Consider the following 22,933-nt stretch of genomic DNA (forward strand, 5'->3'; position numbering starts at 1 on the left):
TATTCCGTCCTAGCCTTATCAACCCATATATTTCCTCTCCCACTGTAAATTCAACTGTTTCACCTTGCCTTATGACCTTTCTATTAACTACATCTGCATATATACCTATTTTTTTTAGCTTTATATAAGGCCAACCTATATACCTACTGGCTCTTTTAACGTATTGTAACTATTGTATTGTACTTGTATTTGTCTTTTTCTGACGTTAAGCTGAATAATGAATATATTTTTGGTGCGCGCGGGTCGGGGAGCGCTCAGCCAATCAGCGACGCGGGGCTAAGGTGCAGGGCTGTGATTGGCCGGCGCTTCAGTTGGTCATCACCTGTTGGGACGTAAACAAAGATGGGCGAAGTGCTCGTGAGTGTCATGTATAGAACCTGTTTTTCCGGGCAGTGAACGTGTAGAGGACTTGTGTGAGGTGGCAGCGGTGTTTTGGGCCACTATTCCAACATGGTGAGGGGAGAGGAGAGGCGTGAGTGTGGCGAGAGGCGTGAAAAGAGGGCGTGGACTTTATTCCTCCCTGCGTCGTAGTTCAGCTTGACCACCTCGACTAATAATCACGAGGGTGTGCTGGGGTGTTACTGGGGTGCCCGGGGGATGGGGTGCAAGGCGTGGGGGGGAGTATAGGTGTGTTAGGGGTGATATGTGAACCTGTATGTGTGTGCCTGTAATAATATGTGTACCAACTAGTAATCACGAGGGTGTGCTGGGGTGTTACTGGGGTGCAAGGCGTGGGGGGTGGGGAGTATAGGGTGTGTGAGGGGTGATATGTGAACCTGAATGTGCGTGCCTGTAATAATATGTGTACCTACTAATAATCACGAGGGTGTGCTGGGGTGTTACTGGGGTGCCCGGGGGATGGGGTGCAAGGCGTGGGGGGGTATAGGTGTGTGAGGGGTGATATGTGAACCTGTATGTGCGTGCCTGTAATAATATGTGTACTGACTAATAATCACGAGGGTGTGCTGGGGTGTTACTGGGGTGCCCAGGGGGGTGGGATGCAAGGCGTGGGGGGGGAGTATTGGTGTGTGAGGGGTGATATGTGAACCTGAATGTGCGTGCCTGTAATAATATGTGTACCGACTAATAATCATGAGGGTGTGCTGGGGTGGCGTGTGTGGCTGCCAGGGTGTGCAAGGTGTAGGGAGGGGGTGGTATAGGTGTGTAAGGTGTGATATTTGTACGTGAATGTGTGCGTGCCTGTAATACGTGTAGGCCAACCCATGATAATGAGGGTGTCAGAGGTGTGCTGGGGTGTGCAAGGCATGGGGAGGGGTGGTGTACGTTTGTGAGGGGTGATATATTATGTATGTGGACATGTGCATGCGCGTAATATGTGTAGGCTAACTAATAATCACAGGGGTGTCAGGGATGTGTTGGTGTGCCTGTGTGGGCGGGGGGATGCAAGGTATGAGAAGGGGGTGGTATAGGTGTGTGAGAGGTGGTATGTGTACCTAAATGTGTGTAATATATGTAGGCCAACCTATGATAACAAGGGTGTTGGGTGTGCTGGGATGGTGTTGGGTGCCTGTGGGGTGTGTGCAAGGTGTGGGGAGGGGCAGTATAGGTGTGTGAGGTGTGATATTTGTACCTGGATGTGTGCGTGCCTGTAATATTTGTAGGCCAACGAGGGTGTCAAGGATGTGTTGGGGTGCATGTGAGGGGGTGTGCGAGGCATGGGGAGGGAGTGGTATAGGTGTGTGAGGGGTGATATGTATACCTGAATTTGCGTGTGTGGCTGTAATATGTGTGGTGCAAACTATTGTGGTGGTTGTGTAGAAAGTGTGAAGTGATGCATATTGACGTGACTTCGACACCTTTGGAGTGTAAAAGATAAGTTAACTAAAGCATCAGCGCTCCAAAATATGGTCTACATGAAATGCCTGAATTTTACTTTTCTACACTCACACACGTCTTCTGCGTGTAACGAAACACACGAGAAATTAATCCAGACAAGGAAAGGTTTGCCGGCGCCGGGGATCGAACCCGCGACCAGCGTAACGGGAGAGCCACTCCTTTACCAGTCGGCCAAAGAGGTACCCCACTGGCTAAGTATGTTATGGGAGGCTCGCCCATCAGGCAAGTTGTGTCACTACATACAAACATAGTCGAGTGTGAGGCATTAACAAAGCCTCATCCCAACACATCTACATCTGCTCAGGCTATCAAATTTCATGAGATGGACACTTGTTAAATTTGCAGATATAAGTTTTCAAAGCATAAGCTATTTTCAGACACTACTATTCCATGTTTCTCACTTTTTTCTGATGAATTTTCTGTTGTTTTGTTTTTGGAGCAAGGTTTATCAAATTAGGGTAAAGATTCGTTTTAGTACCGTGCCAGTATCTCATTATCTACCTTATGAAACATCACTATCTCTTCCTATATCTTTTCTACAAACCTTCAATAGTCATGGAAATGCTTGCAAAATTTAATCCAAAGACTTTTTTTTTACTCTTGAAAATAAGGGATAATGTTTATGAAAGCGCGTCGCCTCCTCTGGCGGCGGCTGCCGCAGCCGCAAAATAGCTCGCAGAGGGTTTAGGGTGGGGGAGCATGTTTAAACTACTCCAACCGAACTTTACGACCTGCTAACAGGGGGGCTGCACCCTCCCCCCCCTGGAACCCCCCCACATGTGAGGAGGTATTTCTCGCAACACCGGCGGCACCATCTCCGCACCCACCGCCAGAGGAGGCGACATGCTTTCGTAAACAATGTCCCCTATTTTCAAGAGTAAAAAAAAAGTCCTTGAATTGGATATTGAAATCGTTTCCATGACTGTTGAAGGTTTGTAGAAAAGATATATGAAAAGCTACTGATGTTTCATAAAGTAGGTAATGAGATACTGGCACGGTACTAAAATGAATCTTAACCCAAATTAGTATTATGGGGACTGATGTTTTTAATGTGATTCAGTTCATTTCTGGGGCAAGCCACTTGTTCCTGATTCCCTCAACCCCCCTCACTATCTTCCAGAAAAAAAAGGAAAAGTATATGGCAATTTTAATAATGACATATGTGTTGAAAAAAATATTTCTGCTGATTTACCATATTCTCATTGTTTGTAATTTCCTGTTGTGAAAATTATTGAGTGCAGTGAATTTATGTTGCTGAATCATGTAAAAATTAAAGGAAAATGAGGCTCAGTAAATTTAAACACAAAGGGAAAAATATGATGTCAAGAACATTGGTGTGCATGTATCAGAATAGTGCACAAGTGAAAACAGGAAAACTTTGACATCAGGCATAATTGTGATGCGAGCCATTATGATAGGTGTTGCCATTGATGGAAAAAGCACTATTATTCAGCACAATTATATTTATTAGTCAATTTTTTTTTTTTTTTTTACATACATGAAGTGGTTTAAAGTGCAAAAGAGGATAAAGGGATTTGTTGGTAGTGTATTTTTTCAACTGAATTAGAGGAAGAAGTGATGTGTTGGTACTTTTTGTTTTTATCATGCATAAGATTCCCTTCCAGAGGAACTATAATAACTTCATGTAATGTTAGGGAAAGTAAGACAATGTGAATGTAATAGATTTTGTCTGAAGCTGGGATTGAAATTTACAACATTGTCTTTCATTGATTATGTGAGGCATTGCCATAGATAGAAAATAGTTTACTGCAGTGGTGATTTACATTGTGATGGGGAGCTGAATCTATTTGGGAAAGATAAATGGGAAGGAAAGAGAGGAAGAGAAATTGCAAAGGAAGAAGAAGGTAAGTGGGTATAGAGGAGGAAGGAGAGAGAAGCTGGAGAAGGAGAGATAAGAGTAATGGGGAAGATAAATAAGGGAGGAGAGCCAACAACACCAGGGAGAGGAGAAGGATGAGGAAGATGGAAGGGGGAAGGATAATCGAAGTAAGAGAGGAAGATATTGGTGTGACTTATCATGCTATAATTGATTTGTTATAATTGATCAGGCACTGTGATGGAAAATAGTTTACTGCATTGGGCATATATATTGTGATGGCGTGCAGAATCCCCTTTACTTCATAGTTTGTAATATTGGTTTGACTGGTTGTCCTCAGCTTGTGTACGAGCAGGATGAGGTGTACACCATCCCCACCTCGCCCGATGAACTCACGGTCTCAGGGAAGTTGCGGATCATAGAGAGGGTAAGGATGATGTTACTGTTCTTTTTTTTCTTCTTATTGTTTAATGTCCTGATATTTTCCCTTGATGTTGCTCTGACTCACTTAAATTATGCATTATCTACTACTTGAAGTTTCTGCTATGTAATTAGTAGTAATGGTGGAGTTATGTAATATGTACCTATGCTCTTTTCCACTGTCCTTTACTTTAGTTATAGCTCTGTAATTAGACAGTGATCATGGTGTATTGGTGTGGTATATACCCTCACCCTTATTCTCTGTTCTTTTACTTCAAGTTTTGGCTCTCCTATTGGACAGTGATGATGATGAATCTAGTGATGTGGTATATACTCTCATTCTTATTCTCTGTCCTTTTATGTAAGTTTGAGCTTTGGATTTGGATAGTGATAATAGTGTAGTGATGTGGCATGTGTCTTCAAGCCCTGTTCTGTCCTTTCAATGCAGCGTAATGGGGTGGTGGTAGAGTGGCGGTGTGCAGATGATGAGAATTCCACAGACAGTGATTGGGCAGTGATCAACTCTGCAGCAGTCACCTTCACACACCACAATATATCAGGTGAGGAATGTACATCCCTTTCTCATTGCTAAATCAGTTGGATAGGAGTGTCTGTACTGATGGGCTCAGTATGAATATTCATATCACCTGTTTCAGTAAATAAAATGTCATCCATCAATATTGCATGTTAATAAACTCCCAAAACTTTTGCTCTATAGATTCCGTTGAGATCTCCACATCAAGGCGAAACGTGCGTCCCATCAGTATAGAGCTGGTGGACCTCCGCAGTTACCGGGTTTGTATCTCCTCTTCTGGTTCATCATGACTTGTGTTTAGAATGTCTCATGACTGTAATAGTATGTCAAGTTATACGGTATATGTGAAAAAGATGCAGTTTTATGGCAAGCTGTATACTTGCTCTTGTAATAGTACTCTCATAATTGGCCATTTTCAGAAAATCAGAAATGCTTTGCTAGCCAGTATTGGAGCATGAAATGGATATATTCTGCTTTGTTAGTAATTATGCACAGTGTAAAGTAATGAATTACTGAAATTAACATTTTTATTGCCTCATTCCAGATAGGGCAGGATGGATCTCTTGTGCTGATCCAGCGTGACGGGACAACTCACCCAGCACTGGCCTTCCACACCGGCTCCGTGCTGTGCTTTGTGGAGGTGCTGCTCAGATACGTGGTGGTCAAGAAGTAAGTAAACGACACTGAACTAGGAACACCAATGACTGTTATGCATCTCTGAGTGTTTGAAATAAAAAGCAAGTGTTTATGATTAAAAATATATTGCAAAGCAATTAGAGCATATTCCTACAGAATATTTTTTTTGCAGCATGCATATATACAAACTCATGGAACTGAGTTATCTTTAACTAGGGCTTGTATTACCATTCAAAGCAAAACTATCAATGGTTCTTGAGCCAGGACTCCTAAAAAAATTAGAGGAAAAATTAATAGATAAAAATGATGTGTGGATGCGCACTGGCTGTTAAGCTTTTAGTCTTTATACTCTTCTGGATCTATATATTGCTCTGCAGAGTGAATTGAGTACATCCTGCATAACAATCATAACATGTGTGTGGATATGCTGTATATACATGCTCTGCAATCCCATAATTTTTTTCCATGAGGTCTCTGGCTGAAGGGACTTGAGTGATATGTTTTGCTGGGTCATGAGCCCTAGTTAAAGTCTCTCTCTGGGACACCTAAGGCAGAGAATTGCAGAGCCTATTCCTGCAGTTTTATTATTTTACATGCATACATATATCTCTTGCACTAGGGTTCATGCAATCTTGTAAAACTTATCACCTAAAGCTCTTAAGCTCATACGAGCTCTGCTTCTTCATCACAAACACCTAGCGACACCTAGCGACTTTGATAAGCATTGGGAGTAGTTATTTCATGCCATTCATTTAAAACACTTAATGCTGTTACCCTTACCTACCTAGTGCTGGGAATAAGAGCAGGAGGATTATAATAATGAAGTTTCTTTTTATAAATATATCTACATGTCCACCTGGGTAAAGGATGATTATGATGTTAAGGTGCAGTCACACAAGCTAGTTTTGCTGAACTTTTCTCCTCAAATTTTCTCCCCACAATTTTCTGCTGCAAATTTATCCTCGAGTTTGGTCACACGGAGGATTATTGCATTTTGGGAAATATCAGCTGAAAAGAAGCAAAACAAACAGTGGATCCAGACGTTGCAGCAATTGCTTTGTGGTGTTTGTCGAAGAAAGAGAAAGAAATGAAAAGAAAGTGCCTGTGGACTTGTGAATGGTTGGCTTGTAGGCAAAGGGAGAGTGTGTATTACAGGTTGCTGTGAGAACTTGGCAGTGAGGACCTAGACATGATGAGGCAGTGGCTACGCTTGGACGAGACTTGGATCCAGGACCTACTCAACCTGGTTACTCCAATTATACAGAAGCTGGACACACATATGTGATCATCTGTGACACACTTCTTCTTGTGACCACAACTTGCTGACCTCGGGAGAAAAAAAACAACTTGCTGGTGGCTGGGATTCTGCCTAGAATTTTGCCAAGTTTCCTATAAAATTCTGCTAACTTTGAATCTCGGCAGAAAACTCCAGAGAAACTAGCTAGTGTGACCGTGCCTTTAATATTTATTTTCCCATCTGTCCACTTGATAATCTGATCTATAGAGGATGGAAATGATGATAAATGACACTCATTCACATGTGTCTCTTTTTCCTAGGTCCGAGAAAGACTGCAATCTGTACTTGGTGAGTGACAAGAAGCAGGCAGCTCAGGATGAAGAGCTACTTTCCATGAATCTTGTGCCCAACCGCCGAGGGCCAATAGGGCCTGGTGGACTGCCACAAAGTGCGCCGCAGCGGGTTTGGGGCTTCCTCAACAACTTCAAGCGTGATCCGTACACAACCACTGCCACCACTCTCTCTAAGTTCTATGATGTTGTCTGTAAGTTGTTTGAGTAAAGGGTTGTTGGTATGCTTTTCTTTTATTTATTGATTGATTGATTTTACTTGTTTATTTTTCTTTATTTAGTTTACTTATGCTAGGCATGCTTTAGGTTCAGTAGTTCAGATGTCAAAATGAATTCACAGTTTTGGATACTTATAATTTTGGTAGCTCTGTTATGCAGTTTATTGCCAGGATATGTTTAAACTGAATATTATGTATGTTACGGGTGGAACTATTTTCAGCTTTAACTGCGACGACCACAAGTTGTATTGTTTACCAATGCTTTTCACATGTCCTTTCTCATTAGTGTAGCTCTCATAGTATAAGGGATTATCAAGTAATAAAGGTGTGGTTGTCAAGCTACATGTTTATTGTCCTTTGATTGAAAAATAGAAAATGACACACTAAATGTTCTTAATATCCTTATTTATAGTGATATGAGGAGAAAGGCAACCAACACTATCTTTCCTTGGATGATGGCAGTATGAGATGTGGTATAAACAGCATGAACTTTGTTGTTACAGTGTATGCTGGAGTGGAAGATAATGTGCGAGACACAGTTGGTAGAGAGGATGACATGGCAGAGATTTTCCATAGTCTCAATGGCTTTGAGGATCTTGAGCCTGGTAAGTGCCCCCTAACTTTATAAAAGATTTAATTTACAAATACATGTCACAAGAAGCTCTACTGATATTGGTTGTAAGTTTTCTTATAGGCTTTTATTGTTATGTTATACTGACAATAAGTGCTGTCATTTCGCTTGAGTGTAGACGTGATCTGTGATTATTTGTGGAGAAATATCTGCATTTAAGGAAGTATTTTAGTAGGAATAGAATGTTTATTTCATGTTCTGCATTTGTAAGTTAATCAAAAGATATGGAGTGGTGAGGTCTACTCATCAGACATTTAGAAAACTATGGAACATGTTAAACCTATTCTGTCATGGTGTGTTGACAGGGTTTGAGATGTTGACGGAGAAGAGGATCTTGAATAAGCGTCCGGAGGTTGAGCGCCTGGCACCCATGACCCACGATGAGTTCCAGCAGTATGTGGACGATGACGGCAGGGTGCTGGAGGTGGACCCACTCAAGCAGCGCATATTTAAGGGGGTGAGTCAGTGGAAGAGGTCATGCATAGCCAGGGTAGTAGGCTGGCTTTTTTTATTTATTAATTTTTTTGGGGGGGTTATCAAGCATAATTTTGATATTCCCATTTGTTTTTAGCTCAAACCTGAGAGAGCAAGGAAAGTCATCAGCATAATTCTTGATTTATTATAAAGGCCAGTGAGTTAGGGAGTCTTCAATTTTTCTGAGCACTTTGTCCCTGACCACTTCAGTCAAATTTCTGTGTCGCTTAAGTCACTGTTGCTACTAGAATTGACTGCAAGGTAGCCACAGGAGCTAACAGACCTCTGAACCATCCACCTCACCTCCACTTTCTAGGGCATCCACCCGAACCTGCGGCGGGAGCTGTGGTGCTACCTGCTCGGTCACTATGTGTGGAACCAAACCTACAACCAGCGGGAGGAGAGGAAGCGGGAGAAGGAGAACAGCTACTACATCATGAAGCAGCAATGGAAGACCATCAGTGAAGACCAGGAGAGTCGCTTCAATGGGTTCAAGGAGCGTCGAAGCCTCATAGGTAAGTGCCTGTTTCCTTCCTAAGTGAGTGTGTGAGTTGGTGATGTCTCTGATACTGTGTAGAAATTAGTGTGAAGGAGGAAGGAAGAAACACATGGTCCTTGTTACATTATTGTGAGGTGTCATCCCACACCACAGACTTACATACTAGACTGCTTGCCAAGGCCCTGCAAGTGACACTAGCCTGGGGCCGTGGGTGTGCCCAGTTCATCCAAAACCAACACCTTCACACACCTCACTCCCACCCTGTTTCCTGACCCCAACATTCATTTTCAAGAAAAACTGAGGCCACCATCATCTTTCTGAGAAAATTCTGCATCGCACTAGCATAAAATTGTAACAGTAATGTAAAGGAGCTGCCTTGTACAAAGCAGAGTTAAATGAAGTAGGGAATACACATTTTCTTGCACTTATTTCCAGTCAACTCCTTAGTAGTCAGCTGAATTTTGTTGCATCACTTTTATAAGCACAGATCCTAAATCTTCATGCTTTTCTGATTCTGATGGTGTAGGGTATGTTCTGAGGTAAAAATATACATAGGGTCAAAATCGCCTCCAAACATAAGCTGCGCCGTGACAGTGGAGTGTCGATCCGTGCCTTCCTCACAATAGCCTACTATTATAATGATATTGCTGGCAACGATACACTATGTTTTGACCTCGTGACACCTTAAATTCTGTTGACGCTAGCAGATTTTAGGGTATATATGGAGCACAATGGGCCTCTTTGTTTCAATACCTACCCCCCCCCCCCCCCCTCTCTCTCTCTCTCTCTCTCTCTCTCTCTCTCTCTCTCTCTTCCCCCCACCCCACCCCCCATCCCCCCAGAATGCACACTGACGACCAAAGCCAAGCAAGTATTTAGCTAATGGAATGCAGAAAATCTTATTACAGATCGTGCACTAGTGGAAACAAGAGCATTCATAACAGATTTTTTTAAAGAAACATAATCGTCGTGCAGTTGATGCTCACAATTTTGTAAGAAAAATCCTTAAATAATATCTCTCTCACACCCACACACACTCTTTGATCCTTGCACACACTCACACACAGGGGGGGGGTGAAGATTGCTCTCTCTTGCATGAGGGAGTACGGGCCTTTGCCAAAGGCGGCCCGTAGCAGGGAGCCGATAGACCGACTCCATCGGCGATCGAAATCCAGCCGACCAAGTCGGTCTATCGACGAGGACTGGCGCGTCTCTTCTCACACACAGGCACACATACATCTTATATAACTCGAATGCAGCTCTGCTGGATAGTTGCCGTCTTTCGCTAGTGGTGTCCGAAACATTTTGGAAACTGTGATAACACTTGTGTCCCACGACTGTACATATATATGGCTACGCAAACATCCCGTAACTCATTACAAGTTAACGGGAGTTTATTATTGGTAAGCTGGAATCCCTCCCTATAACTGCTTTGTAGGAGAGCGGCGAGTCTGAGTAAACAAATGCCAAGGCGAGTGAACGCTGTCATGGCGCGACTTATGTTCGGAGGTGATTTCGACCCTATGTATATTTTTACTTTTGGGACGTACCCTACACCATCAGAATCAGAAAAGCATGCAGATTTAGGATCTGTGCTTATAAAAGGGATGCGATGGAAACCAGCTGAGTACTAAGGAGTTGAAGGGAAATAAGTGCAAGAAAATGTGTATTCCCTACTTCATTAAACTCTGATTTTTGCATGTGTATTTTTACGTTATTGTTACAATTTTATGCTAGTGTGATGCAAAATTTTCTCAGAAAGATGATGGTGGTCTCAGTTTTTCTTAAAAATGAATGTTGGGGTCAGGAAACAGGGTGGGAGTGAGGTGTGTGAAGGTTTCAGTTTGGGATGAACTGGGCACACCCACGGCCGCTGCGGTGCTTCACTCAGCACAATACAGGGAGATGGGGGACGCGCAGTCTAGTATGTAAGTCTGTGTCCCACACTCCTTCTCTTGTACTCCTCTACTCCTACACTTCCTCCAAACCTTGAGAAAATTTGAATATTTAAACAGCCACCAGATGTTCCTCCCCACCACTGTTTATTTTGCTTTGTTGCAATGTTTTCCATGAAGGTTGTTCAACCTGTTGGGTGTAGTAGAACAATCCCCTTTAGCTCCTATTGCATATGTGCACTCCATACTCCAAGCTTACCACCCTCACATTTTTATTTTTTTCCTATTCTTCTTTCTCTTCTTCTTTTCTTCTACTTCTTCTTCCCCATTTTCTTCTCCCTCTTCTTCTTCTGCATCTTTTTCTTCTTCCCCATCTTTTTTTTCCTCTTTCTTCTCCTTTTTCTTCCTCTGCCTCTTCCTCCTCCTCTTCTTCTTTTCCTTTTTCTTCCTCTCCCTCATCTAATCATTATTATTAATGTTGTTCCTGTAGTTCTTGTTACTGTTATTATTTGTATTACTTTACTACTACTACTACTGCTACCACAACTACTTTTACCACTACTACTTTTACTTTTTCTTCTTATTGTTTAATGTCCATACAAACACTAAAAGCCACCTCTCATCCTCCTTACAGAGAAGGACGTCAACCGCACAGACCGCAACCACCCATTCTTTGAGGGAGAGCACAACACCAACGTCACCCTGCTGCATGACGTCCTTATGACCTACGTGATGTACAACTTTGACCTCGGCTACGTCCAAGGCATGAGCGACCTCCTTGCCCCCATCCTGTACGTGACCCAGGATGAGGCCACTGCTTTCTGGTGCTTCGTGGGGTACATGGACATGGTGGTGAGTGACTGGGTGTGAGGGTCAGGAAAGAATGAAGTATGGGGGAGAGGAGAGAAAACGAGTGGTGAGGGAAAGGATTGGTTGAGAGGAATTGCTAGTAGTATTAAGGAGAAGAAAAGCAGGATAAAAAGGTTAAAAGGGGTTGAACCTGGAAGAATGGAGTATGGGTGGAGAGGAGAGAAGAGTGGTGAGGGAAAGGATTGGTTGAGAGGAATTGCTAGTAGTATTAAGGATACGAAAAGCAGGTTAAAAAGGTTGAAAGGGGTTGAGGCTTGAAGGAATGGAGTATGGGTGGAGAGAAGAGTGGTGAGGGGAAGGATTGGTTGAGGGGTTTTGATAGTAATGTAAAGAAGAAAAGCAGGTTAAAAGGATAAAAGGGGTTGAGGCTTGAAGAATGGAGTAAGGATGGAGAGGAAAGAGTGGTGAGGGGAAGGATTGGTTGAGGGGTTTTGATAGTAATGTAAAGGAGAAGAAAAGCAGGTTAAAAGGATAAAAGGGGTTGAGGCTTGAAGAATGGAGTAAGGGTGGAGAGGAAAGAGTGGTGAGGGGAAGGATTGGTTGAGGGGTTTTGATAGTAATGTAAAGAAGAAAAGCAGGTTAAAAGGATAAAAGGGGTTGAGGCTTGAAGAATGGAGTAGGGGTGGAGAGGAAAGAGTGGTAAAGGGAAGGATGGGTTGAGAGGAATTTAAGAGTGTAATGGAGAAGAAAAGCAGGATAAAAGGGAGTTGATAATGAAAGAAAAGTTAGATGTTGATTAAAAGAAAAACAAAAAGGCAGTTAGAGGAATTTAGGTGAAGGTCATTGGTGGAAAGTCTTAATTAGAAGCAAGAGTGCTGCATATCTTGGTGCAGTCCCACTTTATATCTTTTTTAATATCCTGCCTTCTTTCCCACATCATTTCATCTCCACACACTCATTTAAAATAATCTCCCATTCTCCTCTTATTGTTTTTACTCAGCAGTCCTCATTTGTGACATGCTCTCTTCTTGCATCTACTCATCTACTTCACCTTGTCAATGCACCTCCTCCTGCCATAATTTTACCTTCTCTTTCCCTCCCTCAGTATCGCAACTTTGACATGGACCAGTCAGGGATGAAGCAACAACTGAAGGACGTGCAGCAGTTAGTGAGGCTGGTGGACCCTGAGCTCATGTCCTACCTTGAGGCGCGTGACTCATCAAACTTTTACTTCTGCTTCCGATGGCTTCTTGTCCGCTTCAAGAGGGAGCTCAACTATGCTAGTACATTAAGGTATTGTTTATATTCCTAACAATTACTGTCCTGGACTTATTTTAGTTTCAGGAAAATAAGATATATTGTGTAAGAGTGGCTTGAGTGTGTAAGGTCTGAGTGTTTTGTTTAGAATTATTTAACCCGGTAGCAGCGACAGGCCAAATTTGTGCCATGATATAAACCCCCAAAAAAAAGATAATACATAAACTGATCACAAATGCTTTGATATGTATTATGAAATGGTTTGTGTAGATGATGATTTTTTCTCATTTTTCTCGCCTTGAGGGACCATTAAGAAACATGATCCCCGCTGCTACCAGGTTAAGCAGATTCTGCTGTAGGCTTTTGTTTGGGGTTTTTGTTTACAGAAAGATTGAAAAATGAAGCAATAGGGTCAGTAAGAGCTCCAAATACATTAAAATGAATCCAACTATGTGCTGCTTCTCTAGAAAAATTAGTTTTTTATTTGATGATAATTTAAGTGTGGAGACCAACTGTCATGTGTGTGATGGTGGTGTTTTGTGTTGCAGGCTGTGGGAGGTGCTGTGGACAGGCTATCCTTGCCCCAACTTCCACCTGGTCGTGGCTGTGGCTCTCCTGGACACAGAGAAGGACACCATCATGGAGAACAAGTTTGGTTTTACAGAGATATTAAAAGTATGTGTTGCTCTTGTCACACTTATTCATGACAGACCTTGTGTGGAGGCTTGTCTCAGTAATGATTTGCATTTTATTTTGTCACATAAAGTCACTGACAATATAATGATGAAGTAAAAATATTAGTATGTAAAGCTTGTGACTACAGTATGTAAATTTACATTAAACTCTGAGGTGCCTGAATACTTGTTAGAAATTTTAAAAGTCCTTAGCTTGTGTGGAGTTAATATGTTCACATGCACTCATGATCATATAAGTAATAACATTAATATTTCCCTCTGACAGCACATCAATGACATCTCTCTTCGCATTGATATTGATGCTACTCTGAAAAAGGCTGAGGCGATATACCTACAAGTGAAGTCATCATCTCATGTGCCAGAGTCAGTGGCAACGATCCTCAACCTTCCCCAACAGGACCCCCAGCCTTCCTCCCCATGGCCTCCCCAGCAGGTGAAGTGATTTGACCCACAGTGCTACCCACCCCTATGACCCTGGCCCCTGGTGGCACAGCTGGCCACTCTTGGCCCTCACCTCAGGCCTTCCACACCCCTTCTCCCTCATGTCTGAGAAATGTGTTTGTTCCTTGGATTCCTTTTGGCAGTGTGCATATAGCCCTGAGAAACCCATAATGGCTCTCAGTGCTACAGAATATTCAAAGAACTCACTGACTGCAAGACTTATGCAAATAGTTCTATCAGTCAGAGACTTTCTTTTAGTTCCTTTTGAAATAAGAAACATGTGCCACTGCCCATTGGAATATCCAAATGAATAATCTGGGGTTTCATGGTTTGTGTTGCAGTGCATCTATTTTCTGTTTTCTGCACATGTAGTTTTGTTCACATTTTGCCCATCTGTATGGTTTGAACTTTTCATCAGTATAGGATATGTAAAATGATTACTATACAAAGTTTCTCGGTTTGAGTGGATTCTGACAAGTTGCAAAGATCTTTTAAGTGATAAAAGTATTTTCAGGATGTCGCTACATAATTATCTAATACAGAGAGGGAAAAATGACATGCTACATAATTATCTAATACAGAGAGGGAAAAATGACATATCTTCATATAAATTAATGAATCCAAGGGATTCAGCTGGGCACGGGGTGAGTGATTTTGCTTGTGCTGTTGAAGACTCGTGTTGCCACCTCACTATGGTTAGGTCACACTTTGAAGTGAGTGCAACATAGTAGACCTGCAGGGGTGGGGCTGTGTCTTGTGCTTCAGTTTGGCATGAGATGGTACAGTGTGAGAAGTTTATAAATGAGAGTTCTGTGATGCATAAGTGGTGTGTGAGTTGTAGGACTTAATAATCAAGTGTGGGAAGTGCTAATGAGGCTGCTGTGAGGTAATGTGAATTATGTGTATCCATTTCTTTACTATACTGCTGTCGGTTGCTTGTCTCAAAGTCTAGTTCGGTAATGTGTGGATGTTTTGGTAGATTTGCATGCCAACAGTGCTTAGGAAAGGGATTTTACATAAATTTGCTCCTTTTAAAGTGGGTGATTTTCAAAATAAAACTACTCTGTAGTGGTTATCTTTTGGGAAGAGGTAATAGGATAAAAAGTTAAACATAGCATGATTCTGGTTGAAAAATTTTGTGATAAAGGATTAATGTGTAGCAAATAAGGATTGTACTCCTGAGTGTGATCCCTTAGGTTTGAATACCAAAATGACAAAATACTGTTTTTCAAAGTAAAGAAGAACAAATAGGGCTGAATGATGTGCCTTGATGAGCATTTGTCTCAGGTGGCTGGGGATCTGCTACTGCTGTGAACATGGAAATGAATTTGGCCACAGTGTTCATACACTGACATAACTGCTTTTATAAAAGGTGTACTTGTGATTGCTGTCTTAACATTATTTAGAGTTAATCTTTTTTCATATCACCTATCCTGCTCATCTGTGAGCTCACTTGCTCACCCATGAAATTAAGTTGTCTTGAATGTGTTGTGTGTGTCATTGTTGGTTTTAATGTGGACAGCTTATGAGTGCCTTATATGAACGTCAGCGTTTTCTCAAAGCAGTTAGTTAACCTGAGTCTACCTTGCTGTTTTGGCTGTGTTAGTTGTGGATGCCTCTCATTTAATAGGCTGGCGCATTGTGTTACAGTGTTTGTATTTTTTTGTCTATGTCCTAAGGAGTGACTATGGCAGCCTCATAGCATGCACCACATTGTATAGTAGTACTTAGACTGTGATTCCATATTCTGTATAGTAAGAGATTTATATACTGTGAGATTATATAATTTATCTAAGATTATTTACTCATTATTAGCGTGTTGCTTAAGGTTGTAAATTGATTGTGTATAAATATTTGAGAATTTTCATAAACTGCTGCAGAGGAACAAATGGTGCCTTCATTGTTGGTTGTGAAGTCTGATAGTTTATATTTCGCTCTGCATCCTGGCTTTACTAAGGTATTTTTTTTCTTTTCATACAGACAAAGCAGGAAGCATATTGAGATTTAACTACTCTGAACATATTATATTAACCAAAAGGCATTGGAAGTTTTCTTCAATGGTTATGCAAAGATCTGTTTCAGTTTTGTGGATAAGATGTTGTGGAAGGGCTTAGAGGACATACCTTGTTATTGGAATGCTCCTCGCCCTCCAATCTCACACAGTCACAAGTGAGGATAAGCATAAAACGGTTACATTCCATATTTACAATTATTTCTCAATCTAGTCCATTAGTTGTGGGCAGGAAACAGTCAACTGAACAACAGGACTGGAGGAGGATGTTCTGAGTCCCACGTATTTACTCATGCAATATAGCTGCTGCAAGCTAACCTTTTTAGTTAACTAGCAGTGGTGGTATTTAATATATACAGCACATTTTGCAATTGTACATAATGTATTAGTATGCTCTGCTGTTTGGCAGCTCAAATTGTGGAAACTGCACAAATTTGTGAAAATGCAGCAACATACTTATGCATTTTGTACTGCTAAATGAGCTTGCCAAAGCATTGCCTCAGGAGCTGTGTAGGTGTTTGTGATGAGTCAGCGCAGTGTGTCAGTCTATAGCATATGCATCTAGATTCCATTCTGCATATTGATGACCAGTTTGCTCCATGACCTGTGAACACTTATGAGGAAGCGACAAGGATTGTTGTCTTGCAAAACCCTCACAGTAGTTGAATTAGTTGTGTTACTTCATTGACTTCAAGTCAATATCTTTGTTCTGCTGCACACACATACACAGACAACTGTATGCAGATGCACATTCACGCTCATTAACACACACGCACGCACACACACACACACATACAGACTTATTTACATTATCTTTAGTTCAGGATATATTTTGCTTATATCTTATGGATTAAATTATTATTATTATTATTATTATTATTATTATTATTATTATTATTATTATTATTATTTTTGTTATTATTATTATTTATTTATTAATTGAGCTTTATACAGTGTTATATTATCATCATTTTCATAATCACTGATTTAGGTGTAGATCAGTGTCGTATGTCCTGCCAAAGATATTTGTTTACTTCAATCTTGAATGCCTGATTTTGGTAAAGAGATGATGTTTGTCATGATATTCCCTCACACTCTGTAGGAGTTTGGCCATGAACCCCCAACCACATTATATTTCCCTGAGATCACTGCTTTGACCTGTTCCGGTGTAACCCAAGCCTGGCTTTAGCCTGCTGCCTCACACCTCTCCCCTGCCCTCTGTTACTGTGGCCCCCACTTCATACTGCAGAGTTTATTAAGTTTTATGTCTTTTTATATAATAGTCCTGCATATTGCAAGGATTCTTTAGTATCCTGTGTAAACATTAATTTTTAGAGTATTAAAACTACTAACCTGTTTTATTTATTTTTTGTTTATTTTCCTTTTTTAACCGTTTATTGTTTTTAGTAGAGAGAATTAACTGCATGTTTAGCTCAGTACTAGTTCTAGGTGTACTCATATATGAGAGGAAGAGAGATTCATGTAGATGTTCAGACCACACAGATTCTATGGTCCAGACTAGGTGGTCTGTCCTTAAACATAAGTGAAACAACGTCATATGCCTGCTAAGATGTATTTATGCCTTAGCATATATGTATTAAAGTTAAGGAAGTGGCATTCTTAAGTTTGACTTTGGATTAATCAATCAAGTTGCATTGAACCACTGCATAGAGGAAAGAAGCCGATTTTGTTTAAGCATTGCTTGTTTCAAATAATGCTGAATGTGAAGGCATGCTTCTAACACCTTAGTTATTTAAAATTTAGTAATCAATATCAGCGTGACCAGCGGTGGGCACTGCTAACCGAAAAGTTAGCTTCGCCAACTAGTAATCCACTAACTAAAAAGTTAGCTTTGCTTACGCTAAAGCGCTAAACTTACAAGGAAATTAGTGAAAGCTAACGCTAACTGCTAACCACTGACTTTTTATATAGATTTAGCTTTGGTTTAGTATTCTGGCTCTAAGGGCCGTATTACAAGTTCAATCCGAGAAGTTTCGGGTCCCTACAGAGTTCGGTTTAGGGGCCGTATTACAAGTCCAATCCGAGAAGTTTCGGGTCCCTACAGAGTTCGGTTTAGGGGCTGTATTACAAGTCCAATCCGAGAAGTTTCGGGTCCCTACAGAGTTCGGTTTAGGGGCTGTATTATAAGTCGAATCCGAGAAGTTTCAGGTCTATACAGAGTTCAGGAAGAATAACTGTAGGGACCCGAAAATTTTCGGATTCGACTTGTAATACGGGCCTAAGACCCTAAAAAACTGACCTAGTGACCTGAAATATCAAAATGTTGTAGCTTAGACATAGAGCTTTTCAGAAAGGTATAGTTTACCAAAATCAGATGATGATAAAGGTGTATACAAATAAAAAAATTAAACAAATTAAATGTGATGAGTGATGACACACTACACAGGGCTACTCCCCCACACAGCTGGGGATAGTTGATCAATTTAGATACATACATGTTAATAATACTAAGGAGTAAATTAAATGAATAAGTAAATAGCAGTGCAGAAAGACAAAATCTTATAACCGATAAGACATGTCCTATGCCTCACCCACAGCTGCTGCCGACTCCTTAAGAGGGTCAGCATCCTCAGGCGGAACAAAAATGTCCTCACTCAGGTCACCTTCCATGACGTCGATAATGATAAACAAGGCAACAATAATGAACGCGACTACACTGTGACAACGTTGCGGATGAACTGAACAAAGAGCCCAACAAGCAACAACAAAAAGTGAAAGAAGCCTCCAGTTTATCCTAAATTTGTATATTTTACCCAAGATTTCCCCAAAATTTACGCATTTTTTTACTTTTTTCCATAACTGACCCTTTTATTTTTATTTCTTTATAGTTTATTTCTTGTCAGGTGAAAAATATCAAATTCTTGTTAATAAATCCAGAGTCCAATGAGTTGGAAATGGAAGATGCATTACCCTAAAATACAAAAAATGTTTCCCTAATAATTGTCCAACTACCCTACTTTAAGGCATAATTTACCCAAAAGTGGAAGCCCTGGAATTATTTTGCCATGTGGCTCAGCTGGTGCTGTGTCTGCCCACAACGGACAAGAACAAACCTGTATTTTTTAGTGGACTTAAAGTTAGCGGACGAGGAACTACATTTAGCGGAAGCTAATTGGTCCGCTAACTGTTTCCAACGTTAGCGAAAATGCTAATCAGCTAACGAAAACATTAGCTTCGCTAATTAGCGGTTAGCGGAACCGTGCCTACCACTGAGCGTGACAAGGATAAAAAACACTGGCCATATCTTAAAGCTGTGTCATGTACTTTTAATAAGATCAATCTTCATCAGTAAGGCATTTGAATTTGATGTAATAAGGTTACTTGGACAGTGCTGTGAATGGGCGCTGTAGCTTTAGTTTTGTTCTAGATTTCTTGGTCTTAGAGGGATTTTTACTGTGAATTTGACAAGGGCATTAAGAAAATACTAAATGGGAGTTATCTGTCTTGTAATGTTTGCTTGTCAAAGGGTCCTTTGAGGTTAAATTTTATAAGGACATTTAATATGCAGCAGGTGTTGATGATATAAGGTATGTTCATTGTCAGGCCAATATAGCCTTTTGTTTGAGTGGTAAGTTGACAGTTTTGTTGCTGATGATGCTGAGTGCCATATAAGATATTTTGTTGTGCTACGATGAATTGCCTTCCAAAGACAGCTTTGTTTTGACACACTATCTAGGTCAATGAAGGATTGGAAATGAGCAAAATATTCTATAGTGAGATATGGTGTTGCAATAAAAATAATATGAACAGAAAATGACATGCAATGAAATTTTATATTGAGTTTCCTGTTACCTGTATGTATATGCTTCATCATCATTATCATCATCATCATCTCATCGACGCCTGCTCCTAGGAGCTCCCACCAGGGGATGGCCATGGCAGAAGAGTTTCCATCTTTCTCTGTTCAAACACTCCCTCCTTGCCTGCTCAAAGTTTCTCAAGGATCTTTCACCCCTCTTTCTAACGTACTCCTGCACCCTATCCCTCAATTTCACTGGAGGTCGTCCTGTAACATACCCTCCCTCTATCTCACTCACATACACCCTCCTGGTCATCTTACTCTCCTCCATTCGCTCCATGTGACCAAACCACTTTAAAGTCTGTCGCTTCACTTCTACCATTCCACACTTCTTCCCTTCACCCCTGTGACACATTCCAAAACACTCATACACACCTTCATTACTCATTCCATCCATTCTACTCACACCACATGCACTCCTCAAATGACTCATTTCCACTGCCTGCACTCTAGACCTCTGACTTTCATTCCATGCCCCATGTTTTGCTTGCATATGTGCTTCATGGTTCTTGGTAGCCAAGTATATCTGCACTTAGTGCATAGAAAAAAAGTGAAAATTATGATGTTAGATACTTGACTTAGTAAACAAGCATGCATGCAAAAGGTTTGATGCTCTGCTTATAGTTTTGGTAAAGATAAGTATGTATACCATGCTTTGTGTACTCACATTGCTCAACTCTGCATCCTTGGCTTATGGTAGCAATACATTTTTTTCCTTCCAGGATGGTCGTAGTGGAGGAGGTCAGGATGGTGGCAGTGAAGTGGTCAGTAGGAGTGGTGAGGACATGACACACGACAGTGGAGACGTGGTGGAGGTGCTGAGCAACTTGGGCATTGTGGGTGTAGTGAGCAGCATGATCGGCTCAGCAGTGCGGCACCTCAGCGGTGACGATGACATGACGGATGCTCAGCTGGAGGTGCCACAACAGGAGAGACAAGAGGAGGAGAGGGAGGCCCGCTATGAGACAGCTCTGAGCCACCAGTTTGTATAGTGATGATCACAGATGACATGGTGTGTGTTAAGATGAATGATTGGAGAATGAAAGAATTTTTGGTTGCCACTTATTCCAGTTTTGAGAATCATTTTCTTTGTACAGAGTGTCTTGGTCAGCACAAGACTTCATTCACTTGTACAGCTGATGGCCACTAGGGCTTGGATGAGTTGGAGGTTTAGGGTTTTGGCTGGTAGTCTCATTTCCTGTGGTCCATTAATTAAGAGGAGAACCCCCCCCCCCCCCCCAGATTTTTTTTATACAAAATCTAAAAAAAAAAAAGAAAAAAAAAATCACTGGCCATTCACATAGTGGTCACTAAGTTTTGTATTATGGTTTTATAAAAACAAAAATTTGAAACTATTCTTAAATGGATTCTAGCTATTGCTCAAATATAATTTTGGAGTCAAATGTATATTTTAGAATCCATATTGCTGTTTTCATGTAATGACTTGGGTGGAGTTGGCAGACATTCATAAGTTGAGGGCCTCAGTGTGACTGTTCCTGAGGTGAGGAGCATGGATGCTGCATTGACCCGTCTGTTGCCTCCCGAAAACCTTTTTAGAAACCTCTCCACAGAACATAAACTCTGTTCCATCTTTCCATTAGAATTATATAGCAGCTTAATTTTTTTATACACTATTCTGAGGGTTGTGAGAAAAGAGACTACTTGAATACCACCACAAGCTATTAAAAAATAGCACAAGGCATCCAAGAATATTGTAATTAAAAATAGCAGAGCAACTACTTTGCAAAATGTTAACTTGTGTCCAAGCTTAAGTATATACATACTTTGAGTTAGCACCATGTGTGTGACATGGAGCAGAGGGAACACTAAGCTCTGGTGCAGTGTGTGTGTGTGTGTGTGTGTGTGTGTGTGTATATATATATATATATATATATATATATATATATATATATATATATATATATATATATATATATATATATATATATATATATATATATATCTATATATATATATATATATATGACAAATAGATGTAGTTTATGTACTATATAAATATATTTTTATCAAATTATATATTGACTCTTGCTCATGGTGACATTAATTAATTGGTGTATTTTTGGATACTTCTGAGATACAGTTTGACAGTTTACTATGTTGCTGTAAATCTCTCTAATTCCACGGTATCTGGAAAAAAAGTGTATGTGGCTGCCTTCATCATCCAAGGACAATAAATCAGGTGTGGTGTGTGGCCCAGGCCGGCCACTTCTGAGGGGCACAGGCAGCCTGCTGCGGGAAGGATCTCAGATCATACCATTGTCAGTTGCTCAAGACTGCACTGGTATTTTATTCTTGTAGAATGTGTACCACAACCACTTCCAGCCAGATCCTAAAATGCACTAATTAAAAATGTTTTTTTTTCCATCAGTAAAACTGGTAATTGCCAGTGAAAATGTAGAAGCTTGATAAAAAAACATTATTTTATATTTCTTGTACATTTCTGTGATATATATAGCAATGGGCTTCAGTGGTCGTAACGTCATAATGTTGATCAACATAGTCTTTTTTGTCACTGAAATAGATGAGTCTGATTATTGTTGGTTGGACTGAGATGTGCCACGGTGACACACAGACAGAGAAGCGAGTTGTGGGTGTGCCAAAAGCTGAGCCATGACTCTTAGGCAAGGTTTTGGAAGAAGTCTAAGACAGTTTTGCAGTGACAATGGTGAGGTGAAACTTTGAACATGATTATTATAAAGAATTTTTATCATGTCTCCTCACTTGAGCAATAATTTTAAAGATTATTTAATTTTCATTACTAAGCTACTTTTTATTCACAAGTAATGTACATATTTTTGTGGCCAAAAGTATTTCAGAAGAATAGAAACTTGAAGGCACCATTAGTTGTTCAGTCTTAATTCCATCCCTGAGTGTTTAATGAGGTGTTTGAGGTACTTCTGTATTTAAATTTATATATTTACTGATCTTCAATTGGGAATTTCATTATTAATGGCCTTAAGTCAGTAAATGCTCACTATTTAATTTTGACTCTTTGAGGGAAAAACGTTCTTATATATTATATATATTCTACCTTTCCTCATGTGACAGTTCACCATTGATGGAGACCAAATTAAAGGACATTGATACAACCGATGAGTTATGTAAGTTTTTGTGAGAAAATAAATAACCATTTGTATATTACAGTTACGTTTTTGTTATGACATCCAACCAGATATGATTTGTAAAATTATATAATATATATATATATATATATATATATATATATATATATATATATTTATATATATATATATATATATATATATATATATATATATATATATATATG

General features: G+C 40.4%; 1 protein-coding gene across 3 annotated transcripts; it reads left to right on the forward strand.

The window, feature by feature from the left end:
* The first annotated feature begins 280 nt into the window (after nucleotides 1-280).
* On the forward strand, nucleotides 281-22,785 carry LOC126981558 (TBC1 domain family member 15-like). 3 transcript variants are annotated; one of them, XM_050832925.1, is made up of 14 exons: nucleotides 281-357; nucleotides 4,035-4,121; nucleotides 4,563-4,674; nucleotides 4,833-4,909; nucleotides 5,194-5,318; nucleotides 6,843-7,066; nucleotides 7,594-7,695; nucleotides 8,027-8,178; nucleotides 8,512-8,710; nucleotides 11,224-11,441; nucleotides 12,505-12,692; nucleotides 13,205-13,331; nucleotides 13,617-13,784; nucleotides 20,346-22,785. In XM_050832925.1, the coding sequence occupies exons 1-14, from the start codon at nucleotides 343-345 to the stop codon at nucleotides 20,613-20,615; spliced, it is 2,064 nt and encodes a 687-aa protein (XP_050688882.1). In that variant the 5' UTR covers nucleotides 281-342; the 3' UTR covers nucleotides 20,616-22,785. The 3 variants fall into 3 exon arrangements, with proteins under 3 accessions (XP_050688882.1, XP_050688884.1, XP_050688883.1); XM_050832927.1 differs by lacking the exon at nucleotides 20,346-22,785 and adding an exon at nucleotides 18,362-18,528; XM_050832926.1 differs by having other exon boundaries at nucleotides 293-453.
* The last annotated feature ends 148 nt before the right edge of the window (nucleotides 22,786-22,933 follow it).

The sequence above is a fragment of the Eriocheir sinensis genome, chromosome 48, assembly GCF_024679095.1.
Source record: "Eriocheir sinensis breed Jianghai 21 chromosome 48, ASM2467909v1, whole genome shotgun sequence".
Classification (NCBI taxonomy): Eukaryota; Metazoa; Arthropoda; class Malacostraca; order Decapoda; family Varunidae; genus Eriocheir; species Eriocheir sinensis.

Excerpts from the sequence above, each read along its gene's own strand:
- LOC126981558 (XM_050832925.1), top strand. Across the intron at positions 5,319-6,842 it reads AGATACGTGGTGGTCAAGAA|GTCCGAGAAAGACTGCAATC; the intron begins GTAAGTAAACGA and ends TCTTTTTCCTAG. Across the intron at positions 7,067-7,593 it reads TAAGTTCTATGATGTTGTCT|TGTATGCTGGAGTGGAAGAT; the intron begins GTAAGTTGTTTG and ends TTGTTGTTACAG.